Source organism: Parasteatoda tepidariorum, chromosome 10 (genome assembly GCF_043381705.1).
Source record: "Parasteatoda tepidariorum isolate YZ-2023 chromosome 10, CAS_Ptep_4.0, whole genome shotgun sequence".
NCBI classification, from domain to species: Eukaryota; Metazoa; Arthropoda; class Arachnida; order Araneae; family Theridiidae; genus Parasteatoda; species Parasteatoda tepidariorum.
Window position 1 is genome coordinate 76,797,080 of NC_092213.1, and position 14,587 is coordinate 76,811,666.

A 14,587-nucleotide genomic window follows, 5' to 3' on the forward strand; every position below is an offset into this window, starting at 1 on the left:
TAGGAAGGTAGGTACTTTAGTTACGCTGCAATAGAGCTGCACAATAGGCTATTGGCGAGGGTCTGAGAAACATCCCTGAGGATGGTCCGAAGACATGCCATTGCAATTTTGATCTTCTGCAGAGGGGATGGCTCCCCTGCTTTGCTAGCCTGACGACTTAAGCATGAAGTTGAGCACTTTACGGTAGAAGAGTTTAACGAGGATCAATATCGCGCACCCTCAGTCCCTACGCAGGCTGATCACGCACCCGCTTACTGACAGCAGCCACTTATGCTTGACTTCGGTGTCCTACTGCGAACCGTGTCTTTACAATCAGTCCATATATTCAAAGTAAAACAACAATAAAGTGGTGGTCATTCTTATATTTGTCTTCAGAAGCTTCTACCCTCAAAATCATGAATTTAGGTTAAATTTTTAAATTGCGTTATCTTGATACTTTTCTTCTTTTTTTGATGATATAGTATTATTCAACAACACAATATCTTTTGAAACTTGAGGAAAATAAAGGGGTTGCTTTTATTAGATTAGAAAAAATAGTTCTTGATAATTTTTAGAACTTCAATGGATTTTTCCACAAATTTTTAAATCAATAAATTTACGTGATTTGTAGCTTTGGGTCGGTAATTTAAAACTGGACATCAGTGGGTTTTAAATTTTTTTAAAGTTTAATTTTGTTACAAATTAAACTGATAAAAACTAAATTCAATAATGCTTAAAAATTATTTGAATATTAATTACACAAAAACAATTATAATTGTCAAAAATCTGAAATCAGACAACTGTTAACTATTTAACCACCTCTCAAAATTTGCTGATTGGAGAACTGTAGTAGAATAATTTTATCAGAAAAATTTAATAGTCAGAAAAATTAATTTAATAGAGAATCTAAACTACAGCACACTTTCTATCTCAAATTCTGATTGAGTAATGGCCTTGCATTTTACATGCATCAAAAGATACAGCTGAATAGAGTAATTGTGCACCACAAGCTTATTTGTAAAATTAAATAAAAGGAATGTAATTATATTTATAATTTTCTATCCCTGCCTCCAACTATCGACAATTGAGTTCAGTCGGAAGGTGAAAGGCCTTTTAAATGTTGGAAATTTAGGTTCAATACTTACATCTGACTGACGGATGCTTACATCTTTCATAGACTGCATAAGCCTGTCAAAAATCCAAAACTTTGTATTTACATGTATAAATAATGAATTTTATATAAATGAAAAATTAGAAACATACAATAACCCTAAGTATTAAAAAAAAAAATGTGAACATACAAGAGGATTTTTTTTTATGAGAACAAGAAATAATCATGGTTTGCCACAACTTACGATAGTTTCCTCAGAGAAATTTTATGTCTATATAAATATTTATATTTTCTGTTTACATAGCATTAAATTTAGGCAACCATTTAAAAAATACTTTTGTTAAGAATAGCAAATATTAAAGATTAATACAAAATCCCCACTCTTTAATCTGACACTTTAAAGTGCGTTCTTTTTTTTTTTAAAACAAAATTTTTTTATACATAAATTTTTTAAAATAACTCTCCTGAGTCTAAAAACGTTGAAATTGATGCAGTTCTACATTCTATAATAGAAGTTAGAAAATTCATACATAAATATATAATTTAAAAAACATCAAATTTTGATAGTTAATTAATTAGAATTTTAATAAACATCGATGCTCAAAATACTTAATTTTAATAATGTTCATCATTTTATGTGCTAGAACTCTTAATTATCCTATAACACTGTTAAGAGAATGATATGTTTCACACACCTTGAATCACTGAAAGCTTTTTGATTAGGTTGAAAGCAAATGATTCCCAAATCTTTAGCAAAAAACAGAGGCAAGCCATCACATGTTCCTAGAAAGTCAGAAATTTAGATTTTAATGTTCAATGCAATCAGTTTATACAAGTATTCCAAAATTGCAATCAGTTTATACAAGTATTCCAAAATTGCAATCAGTTTATACAAGTACTCCAAAATTGCAATCAGTTCATACAAGTATTCCAAAATTGCAACAAGTTCATACAAGTATTCCAAAATTGTAATAAATTCTAAATTTTTTTTTTGTTATGAGGGGAAATGTTTTTTTTTTTTTTTTAATCTTCTTGTGTTTCGAATAACTAAATATTTATTCTGCTTTAGTGCTAATATTTAAGTTATGGTAAAGACATGAATTGTTAGAGGAAAAATATAAACTTTGAAGAGAGGAATAAATTCCAAATATTTATGAAGCTAAATTTTACATCGGTTTAAAAGAAACAAATGCAGAATTAGCTTAGTTACGGCTTAAATTGGATTTTTTATTAAAAAAAAAAAAAATTACATAATTTTTTATAGTCTTAATTTCTTTATTTTATCTACATAATACAGTGAAATTTGAGGGAGTTGATCACTTTGTGATCAATTGTAGTTGATGGTCATCTCATAAGAAAGCAGGTCAAATATTTCTGCTCATTTGGTACTCAATTATAAAACTCAATCTTAGGATATAACTGTCAAATATTAACTCATTTGATGCTTGATTATAAGAGTCCATCTAAAGATGCAAATGACTTATAAATATTTTACCTCTATTTATTACTTGATTATAAAAGTCAATCTAAGGATGTAAAGGACTCACAAATATTTTAGCTTATTTGGCACATGATTATAGAAGAAAGGGTGATTGTGGGCAAAACTCAAAAAACCTGAAAATGTCTTGAGTAATATCATTAATGACGCATTTCAAAAAATTAATGTCTTCATAAATTTAAATCATTCATATTTTCAAAACTTGAAATTCTAAATAAATTATGTGCATCAGTGTTGAAATGAATAATTATTTTCAAGTTCACTTTTATCTGTAATCACATTTATTATTCTGCCGGAAAAAATATTAGCAAATAAAAGAGATGCCAAGTATAAATTCTAGCGCTAATATTTTAAAATATTAGAGCTATTAATATTCTAATATATACAAGAATTTTTATACATAAATGTGATCGATGATTTCTTGAAACTTCTAGACTTTGGATTTCGGAAACTTCCGATTCATGGTTTGCGAAAAATCCAGATTTTTTTTTGGGGCACAATCATCTCTGTAGGAGTAAATACAATAAAGTCCCATATCCGGACGTCCATTTAATAGAAGGGTCTATTTTCTGGACACTTTTTAACAATCAAAATAAACAAAGCTCTTTTTCCTTTTCAAAGAAAAAAAAAATCGTTTTTATCCTTGTGATTTTTAAAAAAGTATGCAGGGATCAGATTCCTCCACTAATTCGCGCACTACTGCATAATTTTTTTCCTAGACTTCCGAATTTTTTTTTGATTTTAATACGATTTCCGCTACAATATGAAAAAAAAATGGAGATCACAGAAACAAAATCCAACAATTTGCTACAGCACAAGAAAAAATTTTGCATTTTTCTCTCACGTCGATGCATAAAATGATTATTACCACCAAAATTGTACCGCTTAAAGCCAGTCATTAAGTGATTCTTCAAAAGCATGATTCGGAATTCACATATCATAATACTATTTTTAAAAAATTAAATCAAAATTTTTAAAAACGTGAACAATAAAATCGTCACAAATCGAGTGTATAAAAAAGTAATCAGAAAAAAAATTCGAGATTTGAAATTCCCCGTGTACGATAATGTAGCATTAAACAACTATGAAAATCGGTAGTAATAACTGACAAATCGTAAATCCACGCCAGACTGCAGGTAAATCATCAATAATTAAGCGCAAAATACAAGATTCAAAGTTTGCCAAACGAAATACAGTCAAACTCGTTTATAACGAGCTCGGATTTGACGAGAACTCGGATTTACCGAGGGAAATGAGAATTTTTGGTTGGATCAATGTTAAGTCTATGGAACAGAAGTCGCTTTTAACAAGTAAGACCCGGTTTCAGCGAGCAATATTTTTCTGTCTTGCAATCTTCTTTCTCATCTTTCTGTCTTATCTTTTTTTCAAAATGATAAAGAAATGCGAGGGAAGGGGGTTTAGTTGTCATTAAATTAAGAAAAGTATTTAACTAAATTAATTAATGTAATTAAAGTAAGTAAGTATTAATTAAATTTTAAGTAAACAAATCATTTGACCTCCCAAGCCCCCCTCCCCCTCTTCTGGTTGCACGCTTGTCTTAAGGACCCGTTTATTACGAGCACTCGGATTTAATGAGTACATGTTACGGTCCCTTTGTCCTCGTTATAAACAAGTTCGACTGTAATATAATAAAACATTGAAATTTTAAAAACTAAGTAAAAATCCATTTTTAAAAACTACTCAAAAAACGACTGGCAAAACCAAGCGGATTGATTGTGGAATAGTCGCTAATCTAGTGGATTGAGAATTGAATTAGTAATAACAGAAATGCGTGATTTAGAATTTGTGGTATGTTATAATGGCGTATTAAAATATGGAGATTTTAAAAAACACGTGGAAACTTGTAACAAAAGCTGCGAAAATAGCGCTTCCACGTGCATTTATTCGTCATTGATTGAAATTGACGCTAATTATCTTCGATTGTTATTTTTTATTGAAAGAAGATATTTTTATGTTTTCTTAAAGACCTATTATCCGAACTTGACGAAGTCTCAAAAATATCGGATACGGGATTTTCCGCTTCATACAAATGTAACTCACTCATAAAAGGGATCAACTTAACACGTTTCACAACAATACAAGTAATGAAACATTTTAAGTTATTAACAGCTTTAGATGGGTGTATCTAACAAAACAGTTATGATTGTAATATTTAAGCTGCCTGCTGTTTCTGTGTAAATCTATATTTTCTTGCAAGTAACGGTTTTGACATTACAAAAACTGCCTTGACAGATAAAAACTATTTGTTTCACAGTTTTAATAAAAAACATATTTTAAAAATACCTTAAGCACACTAATTTATAAAATATAAAGAAACTCTAAATTTATATAATGAGAGATAGTATAGTACACTTAGAGAAACGTTTCACAGAATCGATTAATTATGGAATGGGTATAAACATCAAAATAAGAATAATTATTTTATAAAATGCACAAATTATGGGTTAATATTGATACACAGAAATTACCAAATCCAAAATACATACCAGATCCCAAAATTCCGTTTCCACCAACTGAAAGATCGGTTTCATTAATTTCACTCTCACTTGCACCAACTAATTAAATAAGGAAAGAAAATTATCACCACAAGCTGAAATCTATAATTAAAGATAAGAAGAGAAATAAGATTTTAAAGCAATTTTTATGTTTGCAACAGAACAAAAATTGGTTTTATATCTAAATTTTTCCTTGAAATGTGAAAAAAAAAGAACAACTTTTCAATACTTTTAGTCAATGTGGTGAACAAAAATAACAAAGTAAATATTTGAACAAAAATAAATTGGTGAACAAATATAAATATTTTGAACAAAAATACTGGAATTAATAGACAAATCATTGCATTTATTAAAACAATTCCATATAATAAAGGTTTATTAGATGCAACAGGTTGAGAGAGAAAAAAAGATGACTTTAATGTAATAAAAAAATATTTAAAATTGATGTATTCATCGAACAAATTAAAAATCCTGAATTGAAAAAATATGGTAAAGAGCAAAAATTAAAGAATTTTTTTTTCTGCAACTTGTTTACAGAGACCTAAAAAAAAGGGATGTATTCCATTTTTTCTGTACCATTGCATAAATTAATCTTAAATTTAAACATAAATTTTTATATAAATACAAATTTCAGGACATTATATTTTCAAATTTTGATACACGAATGTTTGATTAATCTGACAATAATAATCTCTGTCTGACTCTTTTGGGGTTGCAGATTTTGGATTTATGAAGATAGTGCTACAAGTTACCTATGTATACATATATGTACACAGACATAAACTAGATACAGCTATGAAATTGAAGAACAAAAATGAAATTTTTTATGACTTACTTTCGACAGACAAAACTTTTTCAGCATTGAACACATAGGCAGTTAGACTGTCAGGTGTCGGTAAGATGAACTTGTAATTTAGCAATTGCTCTTCCATCACCTCCTAAACATTTCAAATTTATTAACTTACTAGGATTTAAACATTATCATAATGTAAGACTTACATTTTATTGCTTAAAGCATCAAATAATTAATATGATTGAAAAAAAACAAAATTATAATATATCTTTAAATTTAATAACTATGCCTTTTTCATACATATTCTCAAAAGTATGAAAAAAGATTTTAAACAATTTGCAAAATTCTTTTTTATTATTTTTTTTTAAATAAAAAAAAAGCTCTAAAAAACATGAAAATTTTTGAAAGTTTATGTATGCATTTCTGCTGTTAAACTATATTACTCAGAAATTACTCAGTTAGGAATTAATAAAATGCATATTCTTCTTAATAAAGTCTTCTAAAAGAAGTAACAGACCAAAATTTTTATAAATTAGAGTCTTCCAATAGTTTTACACTATTTTGAATAAATGGTTTAAATTACAATGAGGAAGAAAAAAAACTATACTTTAAATGAAAATTTTTTTAGCGTTAATAACAAAAGTGTAGCAAGCTTAAAAAAGCAACAAAAAAAAATTTAAAATTTTTTCATTTTATCTAGGAATAATGGAATGTTACCAACATTAAATTACTTAGAAAACAAAAATGGACATAGAAATCTCAAAGATATAACTAAAATAACCTCAATGGCCGTTATAAACCTCTTCATGTAATAAACCTTTTCATGTTATAACCCTTTTCATGCTATAAAACTCAAACATATATAACATTTACAAACATTAATCGTAGAATGATCTTTCAATAAATCACTTTGAAAAATTTAAATTGCCAGATATCAATCCACAAACTTAAAATTTTGATTTTATCTATTTTTATACACTAAACTATGTTGTAAAAAATGCATTTCTAAAATATGTTGTAAAGAAAATTTTCAACGACATGTTTAGGTTTTAATATGTTCAGGAAATATAATAAAAATTCAGAAAATGAAAATTAAATAAAAAAGAAAATGATAGAAAGAGGAAAATTGCAAGTTTGAAGAAGAATTATATGCACGTAGTTGGTAACTCTTAGTGAAAATAAATAAATTTATTACTTAAAACTATTGAAATCTTATTTCAGAAATTATAAAAAAGACACATGCATAAAATAAACAAATATCAATTTTTAATTAAAAGTTTGACAATATGCTGAATAGAAGGAATAGTACAATTCTATTCTCAGGATTGCCACTGAACATACTTAAAACAAATAATGCCTTAGCAAATGAAATAGTTTAGTGTAGCTGAAATATCTTTAAATATCCCATAAATTGTGCTTTGAGTGTGTCACCCTTTTTTAAAAAAGGTAAATAAGAAATAAGTTTCCCTGTATTTTTCCAGTTTGTAGAGAAAAACTCAAATTTCCCTGCATTTTACCTGTTATTTTAGGTGAGTTTAAACAACCCTGATTTCAGCATGCTTAATTTCCAGATTATTAAATGTTTGGAAAATTTTTGCCATGTGAGAATTTTAATTAGAGCCTGTGTAAAATCCATCTTTTACTTATTAAACAATACTAACTACATAGAACTACTATAAAAGTTTAAAAAAATCATTTAACGTACTTGATATGGCTGCACATATTTAGTAACAAGGAAAGAACCAAAACTTTGAGGAGGTGTATCAGTCGAAGTATCCAAAACACCTAAAAAGGAATGTTCATTTTTTTAAAATAGAAATTAAAGCATAAGCAATCAATACATAAGAAATTGATCCATTGCATGATCCACATACAGTGGATTGTAGTCCATATACATTGAAACTTTGATAACTCAGAGCATCATAGGAAATAGAAAATGCATCAAGATATAAAAATAGTGCCAAGGATTTTGTTAAAAGAAATGGATTTTTAAAAATACAGTAGAACTTTAACTGATTGTTTTTCATGGGACTATTTTATGTAAACAATAAACATTTCAGCCGTGATGGCTCAGGGGACAGAGCGATCTCCTTCTAATGCAGTAAACTGGGTTAGAACCTCAGAGATGGCTGGTCCATACGAATCTGCATCTATCGTGCACTGACCACAGTGCTGATGTGAAATGTATTCAGTGGTAGATGGATTATGGGTTAGAGTTTCTTTGCCGTTAGGCTAACCATGAGAGGTTTTCTTCTTTGTGTAACAGAAATGTGGGTTAGTTCCATCAAAAAGTCCCACACATAATGGCCCATTTATCCCAATACTTGATTCAGGAGTTTCCTTGTCTTCTGGTTTGAGTTCAAAATTACAAGGCAACGGAGTTGAACATCAGTAACAGTAAACCCAAAAATTTGGTCAGCTGTTCATCAATAGTTATAAAATAAAAAATATATATTTAAAGAGCGTCATATTGTAATATTCTATAACACCCCGAGTTCCATAAATTGAAAGAGATAATGCAAGTGAAATGACAAGGTAACTTATCAATGAAAAATAGAGTTAACTTGCAATTGGTCAATGATGTATTAAAAGTAAATATTCCCATTAAAAAACAAGCAAAATGCTGTATAGTTAATGTCACTAAATTTGAAATATAAATAAATCAAAAAAAAAAAAAAAAAGACTAAGTAATTATTAGTTTAAAGAAAAAAATATATTAACAGAAAATAAATTATGGCAGGTTTGCTAATAATCATCATCAAACGCAGGCTATGCAGTACAAAAATGACTAAAAAAAATAATAATAAATGGTAAAACAAATTAAGACAAGATTGCTAACTATCAATAGAAATAAAGTAATTAGTTGTCACAAATAATTACTTGAAAAATAAATTAAGTTTGTTAATCAACATCATTAATAAAATCAGGCTAAAATATTAGTTGACTCAAAACAATAATAATTAATGAAAAACAAGCTGGGTAAACCTTCAATAAAAACATACTAAGAAGTAGTAGATTAATAAACAAAATAATTAACGAAAAAAAAATCAGGAAAAGCGTGAAAATCTCTAAGCAATGGGGTAAAAAATACAAAACACATTTTCAATAAAAACATGAAAATTTAAGGCGTACCAAAAGCATAATGAATGCTTGTGGAAGAAAAACCCAATGATCTGTGAGCAGCAGTTAACACCATGACACCAGACCTGAAATAAAATTCAAAACATTTTTCACATTGAGGACATTAATAAGACATGCAACAGTTATGAAAAAAAAAAGACTAACTCTAAATGGTAACATAAAAAAAAAAATGTTTTCTAAATTACAAATCAAGCAACATTAATTAAAAATAAAACTCAGTATTAAAGGGTATTATTTTATTAAATAAAGCATAAACTTAATTAAAGAATATTTTTTCGTAAATATACCAGTTCACTCTTATAAAATTTCACTACATGAATATTAACTTTTTCTTAACATTACATAAGAGTCCTATAATTTTGGAATCAACTAACTGAGTAAAATATATACTTCAATCATTGTTGTACAATTTGCAGGTAGACCTCTAGATTAACGCATCAAATTTTTCGCTACTTTAAAATTGTTAATCAAATTTTTTGATGGACTAAAAGACCAGAATTTTTTGAATCCACAGAAAATGGCATACCTTTTTCAACCCTCTGGTTATTTCAAGAACACATTAATTTCAGAGGTTTGTTTTTTTTCTTATACGGGTGATTCTCCACAAACTTGGCGTTTTCAAACCACAAATTCTCAAAAATTAAAAAGACTTTAAAAAATCTAAAACTATTCTGACTTACCATTTATAAGGCACTTAATACAAGAAAAATAAAGAAAACTCACTATAACAATACTCTCTGTTAAGTCAATCTTTTTGCTCAAAAAATGTCAGAAGTGAGACATTTTTATTAATCATCCTGCTATTAAATTCTAAAGGCAGATTTAGCCTTAAGGAAGTTCTTCTAATAGAATCATCACCTTATTACACATTATAATATGAATTATTATTTTTTTTAAAAAGTTTTTATGTTTAATAAAACTGTTGTATAAGAGAATGACAGCAGAAAATATTACACACTTCAGTTTAGAACTTCAAATCTATGATAAGAACATCAGATCTTCAAAGCACTTATTTGCACGGCTAGAAGAATGTTGTGAAAAAATATTGAGACAAACTTTCAAATGACACACCTTAGTGAGTTAAATAACTAATCGGAATCAAAAAATATTGTTTTACACCTACAAATATAAATAATTAATTATAACAACTTTACTTATTGAAACGTGGTGCAAAATTTTTTAAATAAATTAAATATGTCTAAGAGAAAATTTTGGAGAAGTCAAAAGAGTGACTTTCAGGCGCAATATTTTTTCAGGAGATTATTATTGAATTATCTTACTTAAATGCATGGAAAAAATTATGTTTTAAAGGTATAAAAAATAACTTCCTATCTCCATCCAATCTTGTGATATTTTGTTCCGACATGATATTGTTACATTTTTGGAGAATCACCCACACTTATTTTTCCTACATAATCACATGAAAAAAATTGGTTTTGCTTTGTGGAGAAGATAGCAGGTTGAAATGTAATTTTTTTTTATGTGCGTGACAACCAAAATGTTCAGAATACAAAACTTATACATCTGTTTTTACAATCTGTATTTCAGTAAGTTTTTAATAATAACCTGTATTTCAATACCAAACTTGTGATTAAAACGACCTGACTAATCATATAGAAATTAATTTTATTATGAATACAAGCATATCTTTTGCACATGAAAAGAAATAATCAAAACTTACGAGTAAAGTTGCATGTCCAAACACCAAGTTTTTAAGCCTCTTATTAAGTTAAGGTCTTCCTTCTATAAAGAGATACTTTTGGTAATTCAATTTTATTTACATATAAAAAAATGGCAGAAAAAAGTTAAAAATTTATTTTAGTAATATTATCCTCTTTTGCATATTTAAATTTTTTTTTTCACACTTAAGACCTTCATGACTGCTCACCTGCTGGATATTTCAGTCTGGTACTCTTTTTAAAATTAAGATCTGAAAATCATGCATATTTAAACAAATTGTAACTGTATAGTTATTTTAACTATTAACTNAAAAAAAAAAAAAAAAAAAAAAAAAAAAAAAAAAAAAAAAAAAAAAAAAAAAAAAAAAAAAAAAAAAAATACTGATCAAAAAAATATGCATTTCATAATAAAATATCAATAAACTTATCTCCAATTAAACCATTGCAATGTTAAAAGCATCTCTTCTATACAAAAGTACTTGAAACTTTTATGTACCAAAGAATGTTAAATTGAGCTTATATGTTTAAATAATAATTAAGAGCAATTTTAAACATACTCATTTTAATTAACATTTTGTAGACTGGCAATTTTACACAGAAAATCTCAAGTCACTGGTTATTATTTTGTTATTAAAAATGTAAGTCAAGTAAACAATGTGTACAACTGTAGTATTCCATAATGCCCCCGAGTTCCATAAATAGAAACAGATAGTGCAAGTGCAACGACGAGTTAACTTGTCATTGGTCAATGAGAGTTAACTTGTCATTGGCGAATGTGTTAAAAGTAAATATTCCTATTATAAACTAAATAAAAAATGAGCAAAGAAGCTAAGTAATAATTAGACTAAAAAGAAGAAAACAATTATTAACAGGAAATAAATTATGGCAAGCTTGCTAATAATCATCAAAAGTAGGCTATGTAATACAAAAATGACTAAAAAAAAAGTAGTAAAACAAATTAACAAAAGATTGTTAAGTATCAATAAAAACAAAGTAACTTGCTACCTCAAAAAATAATGATTACCAGAAAAATAAGTTAAGGTAAGATTGTTAATCATAATCATCAATAAAAGCAGGCTAAGATATTAGTAGACTCAAAATAATAATAATGAATGAATGGAAAGTAAGTTAAGACAAGCTTGCTAAACCTTCAATAAAAACAGACTAAGAAGTAATAAATTAAAAAAATATCATAATTAGTGGGGTAAAAAATCAAGAAGAGCATGCCAATCTCCAAGTATTGGGGTTAAAAAACACATTATTTTTAATAAAAATATGGACTAGTCGATTGATTTTATGAAAATTTAAGGCATACCAAAAGCATAATGTATGCTTGTGGAAGAAAATCCCAATGATCTGTGAGCAGCAGTTAACACCATAACACCAGATCTGAAATAAAATTAAAATACTCCGCTCATTAAAATTCGTTTTTCACATTGAGCTTATTAATTAGACATGCAACAGTGATGAAAAAATATAAAAAAGATTAACTCAAAATAGTAACATAAAAAACATGTTTTCAAATGTACAGATCAAGCAACATTAATTAAAAATAATCAGTATTAAAAGGAATTATTTTATTAAATAAAGAATAAAATAAATTACAGAATATTTTTTTCATAAATGGATTCAGTGATTAATATAGAAGATATGAAATCATAGAAGATTTGATTACATTTTTTAACACATTACATTTTTATCTTCATCTTTAAAATAAGTATATGATCCCCAGTTTACCTTTATAAAATTTCCCTACATGAGAATTAACTTTTATTTAATATTACTTAAGAGTCCTAAAATGTTTGAATCGGCTAAATGGGAAAAATATATACTTCAACCATTATTATACAATTTGTGGGTGGACCTCTAGATTAACACACTTTATTTTACATTATTTTATAACTGTTGTTGAACAGTCACCCCAATTTCGGGTTTACGACTACTAATGTTCTACTCCGTAGCCTTGTAATTTTGAACCGATCCAGAAGACAAGGAAACTCCTGGATCAGTACCCCCAGAGGTATGATTTGTTATAGGAAAATGGAGGACTTTGCGACTCGACAGATTTAACATGCATCAGTCACCATTTACTACACCACAAATTTTCCAAAATTAAAAATGCTTTAAAAAATCTAGAAATATTCAGACTTACTATTTATAAGGCACTTAATACAAGAAAAATAAAGGGAACTCACTTTAAAAATACTCACTGTTAAATCAATCTTTTAGCTCATAAAATGTCAGAAGTGTGGCATTTTTTAGATGTAAGTCCTGTTATTAAATTCTAAAGGCAGATTTAGCCTTAAGGAAGTTCTTCTAATAGAATCATCACCTTATTACACATTGTACCTTATTACACATATGATTTTTTTTAGAAAGTTTTTATCTTGGAACAAACTTTCAAATGACACAAATTAATGAGCTAAATAACTAATCGGAATAAAAAAATATTATTTTACATCTTCAAAAATAAATAATTAATCATAACTACTTTAATTATTGAAATGTTGGTGCAAATTTTTTTTAAATAAATTAAATACGCTCAAGAGAAAGTTTCGGAGAGGCCAAAAGAGTGACTTTGAGGCAATTATTGAGTCATCTTTGTTAAATGCATGGAAAAAATTATGTTTAAAAGGTATAAAAAATAACTTTCTATTTTAATCCAATCTTGTGATATTTTGTTCGCACATGATGTTAAATTTTTGGAGAATCACCCACATTTATTTCTCCTACAAAATCATATGAAAAAATATTGGTTTTCTATGCAGAAAAGACTGCAGGCTGAAATATAATTTTTTATGTGATTGACAACCAAAGTGGTAAGAATACAAAACCTATAAATCTGTTTTTACAATCTGTATTTTAATACGTTTTTAATACTAACCAGCATTTTAATACCAAACTTGTAATTAAAATGACCTCACTAATCATATGGAAATTAATTTTATTATGAATACAAGCATATCTTTCGCAAATGAAAAGAAATAATCAAAACTTACGAGTAAAGTTGCATGTCCAAACACCAAGTTTTTAAGCCTCTTATTAAGTTAAGGTCTTCCTTCTATAAAGAGATACTTTTGGTAATTCAATTTTATATAAAAAAAAGCAGAAAAAGTTACAAATTTATTTTTAGTAATCTTATCCTCTATTGAATTTACATTTAAAAATATTTCCACACTTAAGTCCTTCATGACTACTCACTTGCTGGATATTTCAGTCTGGTATTCTTTTTAAAATGAAGAACTAAAAATCAAGCATATTTATATAAACTGATCACTATTAACTTTTCATTTTTGCCCATCTTATAACTTTGTTTCAGGTTTTCTTAGCCTATATGAAAAACTAATTTTTATATATTATATTTGAAAATATGTATCTTAACATGTCGTTGGTTATGTCTACTCACTTGCTTGATATTTTAGTTTTTTGTTGTCACTGTGAAAAAGAAATTTCATAGATTTCTACCAGGGTTCGTCAAGTGGGCCCACTTTGAAAAAACCCGCCCGGGTTTTATTGGGTGGGCCCACCTTGAAAAAACCCACTTGGAACGATAAGTGGGTTTTTTCAACAAAAAAATTTTTTTTTTACTAAAACTTATTGTTTTGCATTTACTTTTATATAATTTATAGTGCAGCATAAATTTGTCAAGATTTATATGATTAAGTTTTTAATATTAGTAAAGTAAAAGAAACTGGAATCTTCATGTAATTTTATAGTAGGTATCTACTATTGAAAACTTCAAGTGGGTTTTTTCAAAAAGTAATATTTTAATGATATTAAATCAAATAAAAATTTAAATAATATACTCTGAAAAGATCAATTTTTCAAATATAGTTGCATGCTTTATATATTAATAAACAGGTTATTATT

The 14,587-nt window shown here is 27.3% G+C and overlaps 1 protein-coding gene across 1 annotated transcript in view; it reads right to left on the reverse strand.

The window, feature by feature from the left end:
* The window catches only part of LOC107439003 (nuclear pore complex protein Nup133), a gene marked incomplete in the record, with an annotated part of 54,695 nt that overhangs the window by 26,092 nt on the left and 14,016 nt on the right, over positions 1–14,587 (reverse strand). Inside the window, 7 exon segments of the mRNA XM_071186501.1 lie at positions 1,125–1,167; positions 1,786–1,873; positions 5,096–5,164; positions 5,940–6,042; positions 7,603–7,682; positions 12,033–12,106; positions 13,717–13,778. Of these exon segments, the coding sequence (XP_071042602.1) occupies positions 1,125–1,167; positions 1,786–1,873; positions 5,096–5,164; positions 5,940–6,042; positions 7,603–7,682; positions 12,033–12,106; positions 13,717–13,778 (519 nt within the window).